Source organism: Trachemys scripta, chromosome 24 (genome assembly GCF_013100865.1).
Source record: "Trachemys scripta elegans isolate TJP31775 chromosome 24, CAS_Tse_1.0, whole genome shotgun sequence".
Lineage (NCBI taxonomy): Eukaryota > Metazoa > Chordata > Testudines > Emydidae > Trachemys > Trachemys scripta.
In genome coordinates, this window is record NC_048321.1 from 12,060,962 (window position 1) to 12,077,200 (window position 16,239).

At 49.9% G+C, this 16,239-nt stretch overlaps 1 protein-coding gene across 1 annotated transcript; it reads right to left on the reverse strand.

Moving 5' to 3' along the window:
- Nucleotides 1-668: 668 nt before the first annotated feature.
- On the reverse strand, nt 669-15,189 carry LOC117869857 (alpha-tectorin-like). Its single transcript, XM_034756966.1, has 8 exons — nt 15,147-15,189; nt 10,409-10,447; nt 8,634-8,785; nt 7,400-7,681; nt 5,950-6,087; nt 5,020-5,179; nt 4,052-4,473; nt 669-1,241 (listed from the first exon to the last, which is right to left on the reverse strand). Exons 1-8 carry the CDS (start codon nt 15,187-15,189, stop codon nt 669-671), a joined length of 1,809 nt encoding a protein of 602 aa, XP_034612857.1.
- Between the last annotated feature and the right edge of the window lie 1,050 nt (nt 15,190-16,239).

Below are 16,239 nucleotides of genomic sequence, written 5' to 3' on the forward strand. Positions count from 1 at the left end.
TTGGCCTATAGGAGTGAGAATTGCAGCGTACCCTAGTGTGCTGTGCTCTCACTACCCATGTGGATGCTGCTGGCATGAAATAAAGGGTAACTAGTTCACGCTAGCACTGCCTGTATGAAAGACGACTAGATTAACATGAACTAGGTAACTTTTAGTCCTCCCCAGCAGTGTCCACATGGGGCAACTAGAGTGCAACAATTTGGTGTATTCTACAATTCACACCCCCAGAGTCCATACTGCGGTGCCGTGTAGACCAGGGGTTCTCAAACTGGGGGTCGGGACCCCTCAGGGGGTCACAAGGTTATTATATGGGGGGTCATGCGCTGTCAGTCTCCACCCCAAAGCCCGCTTTGCCTTCAGCATTTATAATGGTGTTAAATATAGAAAAAGGTGTTTTTAATTTATAAGGGGAGGTCGCACTCAGAGGCTGGCTGTGTGAAAGGGGTCACCAGTACAAAAATTTGAGAACCACTGGTGTAGACATAGCCTGAGGCTCTGCGTGGCTCAGGTCCCTATCTATGGAATAGCAGTGCCCTGCCTCACAGAAGTACTGTGAGAAAAAAAATGTATTGAAGATTGTGAGGCAATCAGTAATGGAGTAATTGCAGTAATGGAGGCCATATAAGTGCTTTACACACAAAATGGTTAGCTAAAGATTTGTAAAGATTTTACTCACCACAAAACTGGTCTGTTCTCCACTGCCCAACAGTGACGTTGGCTGCCTGGCAGCTCTCTGTGTAAGCGCCTAGAACCCCACACAGCACAGTCCGATTCCCCCTGGACATGCAGAGGTCATACATACAGTTTTCCACCAAGCCTGCCTGGGATAGGGTCTGAGCGCAGGCTGTGAAGGGGCCTGGAGACATTTTCATAATGCCGCAGTAGTCGTGACCAGAATAACGAGCCTGTTCAGCAGTGGGACAAGAAGGCAGCTCCTGGTCCTCCACACACTGGCGCCTGTCACCCTTCACCTGCCAGCTTGTGGCAAAGAGAGCAGCTGACGTGACTAAGGTGCCATTTGGAGTCTGGAAGTCATCGGAGGGGTCACCAGTCAGTGTCCCGCACAGCCCGCAGGTGAAGTTACGATAAGTCGAGGGCACCGTGACCTCCACACGTTGAATCCCATCATAGGAAACCTCCACCCCAAAATCAGTGGCAACTTTCACAGAGAAGCCATTTTGGTGCACTCGGATCTTCCCATTGAGAAGAGTGACCGGAAGGAGAGACTTTATCCCATTCACCTAGCAGGGGATTGATGAGAATAAAACACTGAGCTCTTCTCTAGTGATCTTCATTATAAAGTACTCTAGAGGCATTGGGCCAGATCCTCAGCTGGTATAAATCGGCACAGTTCTATTGCCTTCAGCTGAGCTACACTGATTTACAACGGCTGAAGATCATGTTCACTAGCTTATTTCTCCTCATGGCCCCGCATTATAATCTATAAGATTCTACGTGGGGAGCAGATTTCTGAGAGAAGAGGGCTCTTTAATCCAGCAGACAAAAGGGCAGAATAAAAATCAATGGATGGAAGCTGAAGAGAAAGAAATTCAGAGCGGAAATGAGATGCATTTTTTTTTTTAACAGTGAGGGGAATTAACCACTGGGACAACTGACCTAGCAATTCTCCATCGCTAAGAATCTTTACATTAAAACTGCATGTCTCTTTTAAACATATATGCTCACCTTAACCAGAAGTTATAGAACTGATGAAGCAATCAATGGGTGAAATTCTGAGGCCATGCTTAATGATCATAAGGGACCACCCTTCTAGCCAAAAAAATCTATGAATATATAGCATCTAAAGACCTAAAAACAACTGGATTTTTTTTTAAATTTACATTAGAAATCCAGATTGTGCCTACCTGAAAGACCCTATGGTCAACCAGAAAACTGAGAGGATTATGACATTAGAGATCCCTTGCTAGTAAATCAGACTGATTGAGAGGGGAAGAAAATTTCATTGAGACTGTTTAAAACTCTGTTTTGTTTGCTTGTTTTGTTAACTCCTGTTTAACTCAGAATCAAAGAATATCAGGGTTGGAAGGGACCTCAGGAGGTCATCTAGTCCAACCCCCTGCTCAAAGCAGGACCAATCCCCAACTAAATCATCCCAGTCGGGGCTTGTCAAGCCTGACCTTAAAAACCTCTAGGGAAGGAGATTCTACTACCTCCCTAGATAACCCATTCCAGTGCTTCACCACCCTCCTAGTGAAATTTTTTTACCTAATATCCAACCTAAACCTCCCCAACTGCAACTTGAGACCATTACTCCTTATTCTATCATCTGGTACCACTGAGAACAGTCTTCCATCCTCTTTGGAACCCCCTTTCAGGTAGTTGAAGGCAGCTATCAAATCCCCCCTCATTCTTCTCTTCTGCAGACTAAATAATCCCAATTCCCTCCAGCCCCCTAATCATTTTGGTTGCCCTCTGTTGGACTCTTTCCAATTTTTCCACATCCTTCTTGTAGTGTGGGACCCAAAACTGGACACAGTACTCCAGATGAGGCCTCACCAATGTCGAACAGAGGGGAATGATCACATCCCTCAATCTGCTGACAATGCTCTTACTTATACAGCCCAAAATGCCGCTAGCCTTCTTGGCAACAAGGGCACACTGTTGACTCATATCCAGCTTCTCATCCACTGTAACCCTATGGTCCTTTTCTGTAGAACTGCTGCCTAGCCATTCGGTCCCTAGTCTGTAACAGTGCATGGGATTCTTCCATCCTCAGTGCAGGACTCTGCACTTGTCCTTGTTGAATCTCATCAGATTTCTTTTGGCCCACTCCTCTAATTTGTCTAGGTCCCTCTGTATCCTATCCCTACCCTCCAGCGTATCTACCACTCCTCCCAGTTTAGTGTCATCTGCAAACTTGCTGAGGGTGCAATCCACTCCATCCTCCAGATCATTAATGAAGATATTGAACAAAACCAGCCCCAGGACCGACCCTTGGGGCACTCCGCTTGATACCGGCTGCCAACTAGACATGGAGCCGTTGATCACTACCCATTGAGCCCGATGATCTTGCCAGCTTTCTATCCACCTTATAGTCCATTCATCCAGTCCATACTTCTTTAACTTGCCAGCAAGAATACTGTAGGAGACCGTATCAAAAGCTTTGCTAAAGTCAAGGAATAACACAGGAGAAAAAAAACACTTGGGAGAAAATAATCTCTTTGCCAAACAGACTGCACTTTTACCTACTAGGACAAAGTAGTAATTTTATGTAATATTTTTCTCAGTGATATGCCTGGCAATGACTTCCTTGACTAGGGATAAGACGCTGCTATTGGGGCAGAGCAGGAGATGTGAGGTGTTTGTGTCACTAAACTGTCTGTGGTGGTATGAATGAGCCGTTAACTGGCTGAAACCGACCCATATTAATAGAGGCTCCAAAAAGACAATGGGGAACCCAAGGACTGAACAATGGACACCTAACAAAGGGAAACTCGGGCAGATGAGGGGCAGGTGAGGAATGGGGCTGAGGGGAAGGGCCTGAGGGCAGGTGGGGGGAGCAGGACTGAGGGGCGAGGGGTAGGTGGGGGGCTGAGGGGAAGGGGATGCGGGCAGATAAGGGAGGCGCTAAGAAGCAAGGGGGGCTGTAGGTGACAGGGGAAGGGGGGGAGAGGGGAGACGAGAGGGGGCTGAGGGGCGTGATAACAACGCTTAGTTCTTTCCCGCCTTGTTTCCGTCGTCTCCTCTGCGCGTGCGCAGCTGGGAGAGCCCGACAGCCGCAGCACGAGGCTGGAGCAGAGGGGATGGGACGGTGCTGAGCAGAGCACGCGCGGGGATCTCCCGCCCCTCCCGTCCGCTGGCAGCGGCAACTGGAAGGAGAGAGGGAGGAGCTAAATCCTGATTGAGGGCTAGGGCAGGAGGGCACTGGGGGGCAGTACGGGAGGGGCTGAGGCAGGAGGGNGGAGGGGCTGGGGCAGGCGGGCACTGGGGGACAGTACAGGAGGGGCTTGTGTTCCTAAGGGGCTGTGGGAGTCTGAAGACAGAGCAGTTACACTGGGGCTGGGCTTATGTCATGGAGCCCCCAACTCACCGTGATTTGTCCAGTGGCCCCCTTGGCCATGGCGATGTCCTGCCCGTAGACTGTCACCTGGACATGGCGGGTGCCGGGTGCCCCCTGTGCCGCTCCTGGCTCCTCACTCTCTGCCTCCACCTGGAACGGTGCCAGGCCGGAGGGATGCGGGGGGGCACACAGCTGTGACAGCACATGGGTGCAGGCCCCCTGGAAGTGGTAGAGTTGTCCGTCGAAGGTGCTGTAGTGCCGCCCTCCCCATGCCTGGCAGGCTGCTCGGCTGATGGGCTGACACACGTGATACCAGGAGGCTGGGTGGCAGGCCTCATCCGGGGAGCAACCCCTTGCATGGCATGTCACCCCGTCCTCCCCATACATGCACTGGCACCGGCGCTCGCACTTCTGGTCGCTCCAGAAGAAAGTGCCAGGGGGCAGGAAGTTGGCTGCAGAGAGAGAGCAGGAGATGTGAGTCTGTGCCCATCTGGGCAGGATGGGCAGATGAGGAAGGCAGCAGCTGCCTGGGCCTAGGTGGAGGGAGACACACATCTGGGAGCAGGGGAGATATGGTTAAAGGAAGGATGGAGCATGGGGGGTTGTTGGCTAGAGAGGGTTGTTGTTCTAGAGAAGGGTTGTTGTTCTAGAGAAGGTTGGGCTAGAAAGAGGGATGGGCTAGAAGGGAACAGAGAGATGGGGCGAGCAATGGGAGGGGAGGAAGGCGCCGGGAGAGGGATGGGTTGGACGAGGGAACGGGTCGGAAGGTGTTAGGGTGCCTGGGAGAGAAGCTTAGACAGAGACAAAGGCCCAGAGCAGCCAGGCTTACATGCTTCATGGAAATCCTTGATGGGGTCAAAGTGGGGTGTGTGGATCAGAGATGAGCAGAGACAGGGGGCTTAGCCAAAGCAAGTGCAAGGTGCAGGCTGTAATATACTGGTGTGAGAGAGGTGTTGCCGCCCCAACTGGATGGCAGTTCTGCGGCCTCTGCCACGCACCGTTGTAGACACAGCCGTTGGGCACAGCGAAATTGTCCACCTGGAAGGCCCAGCGCCCAGGGCTCTTGATGTTGCTCATTGAACTGATCTTCAGGATGCTTGGGGTCCGTGAGCCAGGGATGTTGAAGTAATTTTTGGACCCACCACTGTTAAATCCAGCCTGAGAGGGGAATGAACAGGAACAGGATCAAAGGAAGGTGGCAGTGGTTTTTGCTGGAGAGAGACATGACTCCAGTGCTGCGGATCCAGCTCCATGGGCAGCCAGAACCCAGGATACACATGGGTCCTGGCCATGCCAGGGAGTCCATGATGGGGCATCTGCAGGCACCAGGCTCATCAGGAGAATCAGTTTTTGTACCACTGCCTCCTACTGGGCAGGAACAGAAGCACTGCAATGGGCCACACCAACTGGAAAAGTACCCAGGGGTACTGACTTATCACTTCTGTGACCACTAAACTACACTTCACTCCAAGAGCTAGAAATGCAAACAAAGGGACTCCCAGTCCTCCCACTTCAACTACTGACCCCCACTCTTCTACTAGAGCTGGGATTGAACCCATGAGTCCTGACTCCCAGACCCCTGCTCTGACCCACTAGACCCCACTCCCTCCCATGCTGTGAATAGACTCCAAGAACTCAGGAGTCCTGACTCACATGCTTTGGTGAAACTAGAACTCAGGGCCTGGATCTTGGTCTCCTTTCCTAATTACTAGTACTAAGGTGAAAGGTGCTTGTGAGTCCAGTAGGTAGCTACACACCTGGTACTGTATGGGGATGGATGGATGGATAGAGAAACAAACGCTGCCTCCCATAATACAGAGAGATGGTCCTTCTAGGCAACATGTCCATTGAAAGTGTTACCCATGTGTGCTGAACATACCTTCTCAGCCTCCCAATTTTCCAGCCTGGAGTAATAAAGCGAGACCTACCTGAGCTGGGGTGCCCCCCAATCCAGTATGGGGGTCCCCACCACTCGCCGCCCCTGTTGTCCACTGGATATCACTGTAGTGCAGCATGATGAAGGACAGGTCGCCGTCGGTGGTTAGAACCACCTGGAAGGTGTTCACCTACAACAGTGCATGAGGAAGACAATCAGTGAAAATTCACAAACCAGCACATAAGACCAAGTTCTTCTCTCCACACACCAGGTGTAGTCCCATGTTCACCCTTGACCCCTGCCTGTGTGGGAAGGAAGTTCAGGAGACCATCAATGCTTGGTCTCTTTGCTGAGGTGGACAATGAACGGGTTAAATTAGTGTTAGTGGCAGGGAAGGGCGGGTTGTCATGTCGATGCCTGTCCCTTAGGAGATGTGCTGAGAACCACCACACTCACTCCAGACAAGCCACCAAACTGGCCACTAGATGGGAATAATGGGTTATTCAATGAAACAAGTGTTGAATATTTTGGAGGTTAGGAACCAGATTCTGATCTCAGCTCATATAAATCAAGAGTATCTCAATTATATTCAGTGGGGTTACTCCTGATCTACCCCAGGGTGAGTGATAGTAGCATTGAGCCCTGTGCTCCTGCACCCCTTTAGTCCTCTGGCCTGAGGAGCTCTGCAACCTGGTTTCATTGTCTTTGAAAGCTAATGTTCCTAACGACGTATTTAATGAAGATTTATCAAGACAGTTATTGTGTGTTTAATTATAAACAGGCATTTATTTAATGCGCATTAATGCAGGAGGTCATAGAGAGCTAGACGCTCAACTGGTGTAAATCAGTATGGATTTCCAAGCAGCAATGCCAGTTCACCCCAGTTGAGGATCTGGCCCCAAAGCCCCCCCCCACCCCCCCTTTCAGTTTCTGTGAGAATAACAGCTCTGACCCAGCAGCTGGCTTTAGCGAGATCCTTGTTTCCAGCCAGTTTTCCTGGAGAGATCAGATACCCTGGCTGAGGTAGTACAGGGGAGGGTGTAAGGAGCCACCCATTCAGTGGAGCCACTGAGCCATGCAGACCCTGCCAAAGGCTCACACCATTCACAGCTAGGCATTGCACAATAGGGATTCAAGATAAACACAAGCCCACTCCTGCAGCTCCCACTAAGCTCAGCCACTGGACCACACACTCCCAGAGGCGGGGAGAGAAATAGAATCTAGGAGTTTTGACTCCCAGCCCCTCTGCTCTAACCATTGTACCCCACTCCCTACCCAAAGCTGGCACTAGAACCCAAGAGTCCGGAGTCCATGTCCCTGCTGTTTTAGCCATTAGACTCACTTTTCCCAGATTGGGGAAAAGAACCCAGGAGTCCTGACTCCCAGACCCCTCCAGCTCTAACTACTTTACCTCACTGCCCTCCCAGAGGTGGGTAGAACCTAGGAAGCCTGGCTCCAGGCCTTCCCCCCTCCACTACAACCAAGACCCTCTGGTACTTTACCTTGGAGGATTTGGAGCCATAGAAGGTCACGCGGTCCCAAGTGGCCACAAAGAGCCAGGTCGCAGTGAACTCTTCGTGGGGAAAGTAGGTGTTGATGTCAGCCGTGACTCTCTGCAAGAGCTGCGGGTCTCGGCTCTGCCGAAAACACACCTCGCCCGTGATGCGGTTATCCACATCCGCCCAGAATGGCGCCACAAAGGCCCGGCCATCGGTCAGCGGGAAAGAGTCAGGTGTGAATTGGTTAACAGGGACGCCAAACGACACCACACCATTATTGTTCACCTGGGGGTGGGAAAGGAGCTGAGGGTCTATCTTTTATCACCACACATGTCCATTCCCCATACTCGCTGATCGATTGATCAATCTGTCTGTCTGTCTATCTATTTTGTATGCGGTGTCATAGCTGTGTCGGTCCCAGAATATTAGAGAGACAAGGTGGGGAGGTAATATCTTTTATATATATATTAGTAATCTATTATGGCCTGAAGAGCTCTTTGTAAGCTTGAAAGCTTGTCTCTCTCACCAACAGAAATTGGTCCAATAGAAGATATTACCTCACCCACCATGTTTATCTAGGTATCCATTCCCCAACATACTGATTTATCTGTCCCCTACGCTCTTCTGTGTAGCAGCTTAGCCTTATGTGGTCCTTGTCACTACACTCAGTGGATGTTGGAGCCTGTTTGTGCAGCCTTTTTTTACTGGCTACAGAAAGGCATTTGGTGGCTACCTTGACAATAGACCTCATTGCTGCCCTCTCTAAGGACCCCACCTCTGGAGGGTAGGTAGTTCAGCCTCCCTGGCTCATTCCACCCATATGATCTCTGCATTGGTTAAGCCAGGAGGCCATTCTATGTTGACTGGGGGATACTGATGCCTGCCCACTAAGTAGGGTGATCAGATAAGATTAAGAAAATATCGGGACACATGTCGGGGGAGGGTCCGCCGGCGGATCAAAAGGGAAAAAAAAAAAACCCAGTGGTGCCAGCGGAGCAAAATATCGGGACAAATTGCATCCCGACCAAAGATCGGTTGGGATGCGGGACAACCACCCAAATATCGGGATGGTCCCGATTTTATCGGGATGTCTGGTCACCCTACCACTAAGCACTGGACTGAGACCCCATCCATTCATTTCTCAGAGGCCACCAAAGAGCCTGCCAGTGGAGAAGATCATCCTAGGGTTTGGGCTGCTGAGGAGAACACTCCCACGCAGAGGGAATGAGCAACTTACGTAAAGAGAGCGGTAATTCCTGTTGTAGAAGGAGAAGCGCACTGAGATGGGGATTTCAGGAGATGCCCCATCGTCTGCCTTGGGGGTTCTTCTGTCTCCAAACTTGGGTCCATATGGGTACATGAGTGTATCTGAGGAGACACGGGGGGATACTGAACAGTGTCATATGGAGTCAGCTGTCTGTCTGTCTACAGTGTTGTTGTAGCCGTGTCAGTCCCAGGATATGAGAGAGACAAGGTAGGTGAGGTGATATCTTTTATTGGACTGACTTCTGCTGGTGAGAGACAAGCTTTTGAGATATACAAGAGCCCTTCTTCAGGTTTGGAATAGGTAGTCAGAATGTCACAGCTAAATGCAAGTTGGGACAGATTGTGTAGCAAAGGGAGTAAGCACACATTAGTGGCCAATTAATACCTGCAGTTATAGAACAAAGTGGGTTGGTGGGTTACAGATTGTTGTAATGAATCATAAAACTAGTATCGGTTCAGTTCATGACTTTAGTGTCTAGTGAAGTTAAACTTGCAGGCAGTCTTTTGAAGGCGCTGTGCAGGTTTCCTTTGAGGAAGAGGACTGACAGGTCAGATACGGAGTGATGGCTTTGTGAAGAGTGTTCGCCCACCAGTGATTTTTTTTGTCCCACCTTGCATTTAGCTGTGACACTTTGATTCCTTTTTCCAGACCCGAAGAAGGACTCTGTGTAGCTCGAAAGTGTCTCTCTTTCTCCACCCAAAGTTGGTCCAATAAAAGACTTCACCTCACCCACTTTGTCTCTCTAGTATCCTGGTACCAACATGGCTACAACAACACTGCATCATCTCTCTATCTCTCTTGCCTATAGTGGCTATCTGTGTATTTATCCTGTCTGCCTCCCTACATAAGCAATGTGTGCATCTATCCTGTCTGTGTCTACACATCACCACAGCTCCAATGCTGCACCCGTCTGCCTGTGGTACTAGAAGCCCAGCATTGTGCCTCTGGGGCAGGGACTGACTCTTAGTGCTCATGCAGTGCCCAGCACAATGCGCCCCCAGTTCTCACTGAGGCCTCTGTCTGTTGCTTTGATAGCAACCATGGAGGAAGAGAGAGAAGGACGTGGCTGAGGACAGTGGGAGCGGCACAGGAAGAGGTGCTCATGCCCACAGTGCAGTGGGAAGGGAGCAGAGCGGCGACTAGGGCTAGATGAGTCTTGGGAGCTGGGAAGGGAGTAGGTAGTGAGGCAGTTTCTGTGACATGGGGGTGGAACTTGTGCCTGAGGTGAGCAGGGAGCTGGGAGGGGGCTGCTGAGGGTTGGGGTGATGTGGTCACCCCTCTTTATACATGGCAGTAGGTGGCAACAGCATCCTGCCCTCACTGGAGCTTGGCGGGGGGCATAGAGGAAGGAGCCACAATAGCTAAGATGAGAGGAGATGGAGGCTTGGATAGGATGTGATGGAGTTAGAGATCCAGGGGGGTGCAAGAGGAGGTGTCCTGCCCAGGGTTGAGTCCAAGGAGCTGCTGGGAGCACAGAGATCACTCCCTTGGGGTGCATTCAGTTCCACTTGGAGATTGACCTCACACTGGCCAGTTTCACTTGCTGCCTCTCATCCATTGTGCTCCCTGGTGGGGGTCCCCAGCATGGCTGGGAAGTGTTTGCCCCAAACCATGCACCTGCCTGGACTTAGGGGTAATGACTGGCCCCCAGCACCCTCCCCCCTGCTAACAAGGACAAACACACCTCACAGCTAATTCCCCCCTGCTGCATGTGTGGAAATGAGGAGTGACTGAAGTCCACCTACCTGTATCAGCCACCGCTGCCCCAGAGAGCACCTGCAATGCTAAAATCAAAGGGAGATTAACAGAGGCAGGCAGTGGCTGGGTGGCCTTGCTTTCTGGCTGAGATACTAGCCCAGGGCAAAAGTGCTGACAGCTGTGCAGGGGCATTTTCTGTTCATAGAATCTCAGTGTTGGAAGGGACCTCAGGAGGTCATCTAGTCCAACTCCCTGCTCAAAGCAGGACCAATCCCCAACTAAATCATCCCAGCCAGGGCTTTGTCAAGCCTGACCTTAAAAACCTCTAAGGATGGAGATTCCACCACCTCCCTAGGGAACCCATTCCAGTGCTTCACCACCTTCCTAGTGAAAAAGTTTTTCCTAATATCCCACCTAGACCTCCCCCACTGCAACATTGCTCCTTGTTCTGTGATCTGCCACCACTGAGAACAGCCGAGCTCCATCCTCTTTGGAACCCCCCTTCAGGTAGTTGAAGGCTGCTATCAAATCCCCCCTCATTCTTCTCTTCTGCAGACTAAACAATCCCAGTTCCCTCAGCCTCTCCTCGTAAGACATGTGCCCCAGCCCCCTGATCATTTTCACAGACTAGGGCTAGCGGAGGTAGTGGCAATGTAAGCTTCCCACTACATCTATCCATCCCCATACACATAATCTATCTATCTATTCCCACGCATCATCTATTTCTTCCCACACATTATCTATCTATCTATCGTTAATGTATTTGTCTGTCTTCTTTAATCTATCCATCCATTTGATCTAATCTATCTGATCTGTATAAAATCTCTCTCTTTTTGTTGTTTTTCACTGTGTTTGTTTTCTCTCTCTCTCTCTCTCTCAGCCCATCTGAGTGGCATCTAGGTGCTAATGCCTTCAGCAATACTCCTTGATGGGCTTTTCAATCTGACCTGGCCCAGCCACCCCTCTAGGGCTGAGAGGGGAGTTCGGTCTGGGGGGCCCAGTCACAACTCTTAGGAGATGCTAAAAGAATGAGTGTAGGGAGGTATATAAAACCTGGTGGTGATCTCTCTAGTAGGGGTGCGGAGGAGCCTTTCCTGGGGGCCGATTCTCCCATCACGGTGGGGTTCCTACACCCTCTCTGAAGCAGCAGGCGTTGGCCACCCTCAGAGACAGGATCCTGGGCCAGCTGATCTGCTCTGCTCTCTCAATTCCCCTAAAGTCAGATAGCTCAATAGCCACAGTGCTCACAACCTTTCCTTTAAGTCTTCCACAGAGCATCCCGCAGGGTCCCCCAGCCTGCTCAGCCCTGCCTGGACCTAGCATGCCCTGCAGGTTTCAGGCTGTTCCCGACCAAGGCAGGAAGCGCAAACAGGCAGCCAGCAACTCTCTTGCTCTCCTATCACTGGTTCAGGCATCTCTGCAGATAGAGCCATGGCAGAGATGCCGTCCAGGTAGTCAGGTCCCAGGCTGGTTAGGGCTTCTTAGGTCAAAACCAACATCCATCAACCCAGAGGCCAACAGCCAGACAGACTGTCTGTGGGAAGTCAGGTACCTGAGCCTCTCGTAGTGGGCTAAGAACCCCCAATGTCCTTTCACACAGGTCCTCAAGGGGGTGATGGTGTTCAGTCCCTACTGCTCTTGGTAGGGTTCTGGAGCTGAAAGACGCAGGTATTCCAGTCCCATTAGCCATCTACCTTGGAACAGCTGCCCTGGATCAGAGCCAATATCCTGCTTCTGAATGTGGCTTCAGAAGAAGGGACAGTGACTGTTCTGGGGTAATCTGCCTCTAAGATTCCTTTTAACACCCCGACAGGCTAGTTCCTCACAGAGGGGAAGGGTGGCCCAGTGGTTTGTGCACTAGCCAGGGACTTGGGAGACAGGGCTTCAGTTCCCTGCTTGGTCTCAAACTCCCTAGGTGAGCTACAGTAAGTCATCTAGTGTCTGGTCTGTTCTCCATCCATACAATGGGGATGACAGCACTGCCCTGCCTTACAGGGCTGTGTGAAGATAAATGTGTTAAAGGCTGTAAGTTACTGTAAGTTACCCAGATACAAGGGTGATGGGGGCCAGATGAGCCCCTAAGATAGACAGAAACCCCAAAGCAGGAGAAACAATGGAGAGTCCTTGTGGCACCTTAGAGACTAACAAATTTATTTGGGCATAAGCTTTCGTGGGCTAGAACCCACTTCATCAGCTGCATGAAGTGAAAAATACAGGGGCAGGTATTAATACATGAAGGGATGGGGGTTGCTTTACCAAGTGTGAGGTCAGTCTAACGAGATAAATCAATTAACAGCAGGATACCAAGGGAGGAAAAATAACTTTTGAGTGGTAAGAGAGTGGCCCATTACAGACAGTTGACAAGAAGGTGTGAGTAACAGTAGGGAGAAATTAGCATTGGGGAAATTAAGTTTAGGTTTTGTAAAAGACCCAACTACTCCCAGTCTTTATTCAGGCCTAATCTGATGGTATCCAGTTTGCAAATTAATTCCAGTTCTGCAGCTTCACATTGGAGTCTGTTTTTGAAGTATTTTTGTTGAAGAATTGCCACTTTTAGGTCTGTTATTGAGTGACCAGAGAGGTTGAAGTGTTCTACTGGTTTTTGAATGTTATGATTCCTGTTGAGGGGAGTTTTATATACCTCCCTACACTCATTCTTTTAGCATCTCCTAAGAGTTGTGACTGGGCCCCCCAGACCGAACTGTTTGTGTCCATTTATTCTTTTGTGTAGAGACTGTGGGCCACTCTCTTACCACCTCAAAAGTTATTTTTCCTGCCTTGGCATCCTGCTGTTAATTGATTTATCTCATTAGCCTGACCTCACACTTGGTAAAGCAACCCCCATCCTTTCATGTATTTATACCTGCTCCTGTATTTTTCACTTCATGCAGCTGATGAAGTGGGTTCTAGCCCACGAAAGCTTATGACCAAATAAATTTGTTAGTCTCTAAGGTGCCACAAGGACTCCTCATTGTTTTTGCTGATACAGACTAACACGGCTGCCACTCTCAAAGCAGGAGAGTTTATAATGGGATTCTTGCGGTTACGTTAACTAGAGCAGGACAGAAGTACTGTTTTGTGAAGGGATTTGTTCTGAATAGGAAAGAAATGTCCCAATTTTGAAATTCTCCACGATGGAAAATTTTGAAAAAAAAATTCATTTCAGGTCAATGAAAATGTTTCATTTGGACAGAACTGAAATGTTTGGATTCAATTTTGACTTTTAAATTTTTTTTTGTTATTTTGCTTTCTATTCTCATTCAGAATGTTAATACTTTCAAATAAAAGAGTCACTTCAAAATGAAAAGTTTAAACAGCACCTTTTGACGTAATCGGAACATCTCCCCCCCCATTTTCTTCTGAAACAAATTTCTGATGAAATTGACTTAATTTTGCAAAGCATTTTGATTTCAGTGTATGCCAGCTGAATATGGTTTTGTCAAAGTTTCTCTGAACAGTTCTAATTTTATCCTTTATTATTCTAACTTCTCATTAGCCATCTAAATGGTTGATCTTTATTTTGCATCCTGCTAAGTTTTGGCCCTCACTGTGCCAGTGAGTTCCACATACTAATTCTTTTGCTCAGTTTTGAATTTGCTTCTTTTCTGTGTCATTGGAAGTCCCTTTGTTTTTGTGTTAAAAATCAGGGTGAATAAAATCTATCTTCTCTCTCCCATTCGTTACACTCTCTATATTTCTCATGGCCCCTCTTTTTTCCATGGCAGGCTTCTTTCACTCTTCCCATAGCCCTTCCAAAATCATTCAATCCCAGGTTGGTACTTACCCAATGCTAGCAGTCCTGGAAACAGCAGGTGACACTGTCTTGTCATTTCTGTCCCCTTGGCCACTTAAATCAGAAACTGTATTGAAAACCTAAGAGTTAATCATAAACATGTCTTGCATTTCCTAGTGCCTTGAATCCTGAAGGGTCGTACATTGCCTTACAGGCTGTATACACCAGGCTTGTTCCCCCCCTGCTGAAATGCAGCTGCCTCTGGGTGTGGAACAGCAGCTATTTAACAGCTACTCAGCAATGCTTCACATGGATCACTCACCTAGCATTACAAAGCGGCCAGCTCTGGGGTGGGGTGCAGCAGATGTCTCTGGGATGGGCATCTGGTTTAAAGGTTACACCTGAGACTGGGAGTCAGGACTCCTGGTCCTATTCCTAGGTCTATGAGGAAGCATGATTTAGTAATTAGAGGGAGGATTGTGACTCCCGTATTGTAGGGTCCGCCACTGTACGTCACTTCCCCTTTCTGTGTCTCAGTTTCCCTATTGCTAAAATGAGGACGACCTCCCAGCAGTTCTAAGGTTGAATGAATTCACGTTAAAGAAGGGCTCCGTGATCCTGGGATGAAAGGAACCGGAGTCAGTTCACCCACTTCTGGGTGGAGGAGCAACACAGTGGCTCACTCAGCACTGAAATGCAGCCACTTCTGGGGTAAGATTGGGCAGCAATGCCACATGGAGGTCACTTGCCCAGCACTGAACTGCAGCCAAGTTTGGGGTGGGCTGTCAGCTGTTTAACAGCCACACTGCAACTTAGATCACCTGGGGAGGGTCCAAGACGTGCTCCTTTCCTTTCCAATGGTTCCACAAATATTCTCCTCTTCAAGTAGCATGAGATCGGCTGGAACCGAGACACGGGAATAAAGCTGCTGCCTCTTACCTGTGTTCCATCAGTGTGATCCCCCTAAATGCTTCTGGGTCCTGCGTGAGTAGCATGGTGTCTTTCTGCAGGGCAGGGGGGTTTATACCTAACATCTCAGGGGCGTAACTTACCGGGAACAAATCCTGGGTACATCATAATACTGAATAGGTCCATTTTTCACCTCCAGCTCTGCTGGGACTCTTGGCAAGACCCGTTTCCCCCTCCAGCTCTCTGGGCACTAATATTAAATGGATTTATTGTGTTTCTTCTCCAAAGCCCTTGGCAAGAAGCAGGGGCAATAAGGGCCACGGTATTAATGAGCTGGAAAGAGGCAGGAGTGCTAATGTGGGGGGGTTAGCTGCCCCCATGGTGTCGCCACCGGACAGAGGGTGGGTTTGCCGGCGCCTTCTCCAGGGAATGCATGGACACCTCTCTCCGTGCCGGGAGCCGAGGGGCAGGAGCAGAGAATGAAGCAGGTACAGATTACATGGCTAAGCCAGCTTGCTGTTGGCAGCGGGGAAAGATAATGAGTGGGGTCTAGTGGTCAGAGCAGTTAGGCGGGGAGCAGGGCCCCTGCGTCTGGGAAGCGATTGGAGTCTAATGGGTTAGAGCGGGTGGGTTGGGAAACAGGTTCTATCCCTGGCTTTGGGAGGGGAGTGGGGTCTAGTGGTTAGAGCAGGTGAGCTGGGGATCAAGACTCTTGGATTCCCAGCTCAGGGAGAGGAGTGGAGTTTGGTGGGTTGGAGAAGAGGGGAGGCTGGAAGCCAGGACTCCTGGGTTTTGTGCCCAGCTCCGGGAGGTGATGGGGAGTAGTTCCTAGTCAGGACTGGGAGTTAAGATAGGCGTGTGATTATGAATCATCCTATTGTCTTCACCAGGGCTGTCCAGATGTCACCAAGAGCAGAATTTGGGCCATGGCTAAGTGTGAGCCAGAACAAACCCCAGTTCCCTGGGGCAGGCTGCGTGGCTAACACTAGGGAGGGTCCTAGAAACAGCAACCCTGCCTCTGACACCCGCTGGGCTGGGAGGGGGATGGGATAGGCACCTTACAAAGCAGAGCCGTGCAGGGGGTTTCTCAGTACGCCCATTGCTCCACCTCAGCATGACAGGGGATCGGCTGGGAACCACGTCCCTCCACAAGGGAGGGGCCTGAGCTGAGGATGGGTGGGGAAGAAGGAACGCCTAAGAACTGGACAGAGAAGCCTGACCCGCTCCTAGCTATGT

Bases quoted from the DNA above. Each gene is read 5' to 3' on its own strand.
- LOC117869857 (XM_034756966.1), bottom strand. From the start codon at position 15,189: ATGGACCTATTCAGTATTATGATGTACCCAGGATTTGTTCCCG. The intron at 10,448-15,146 runs GTAAGTTACGCC...CTTTGATTTTAG, and splicing joins GTACCCAGGATTTGTTCCCG to CATTGCAGGTGCTCTCTGGG. The intron at 4,474-5,019 runs GTGCGTGGCAGA...CTCTCTCTGCAG, and splicing joins CAACGGCTGTGTCTACAACG to CCAACTTCCTGCCCCCTGGC.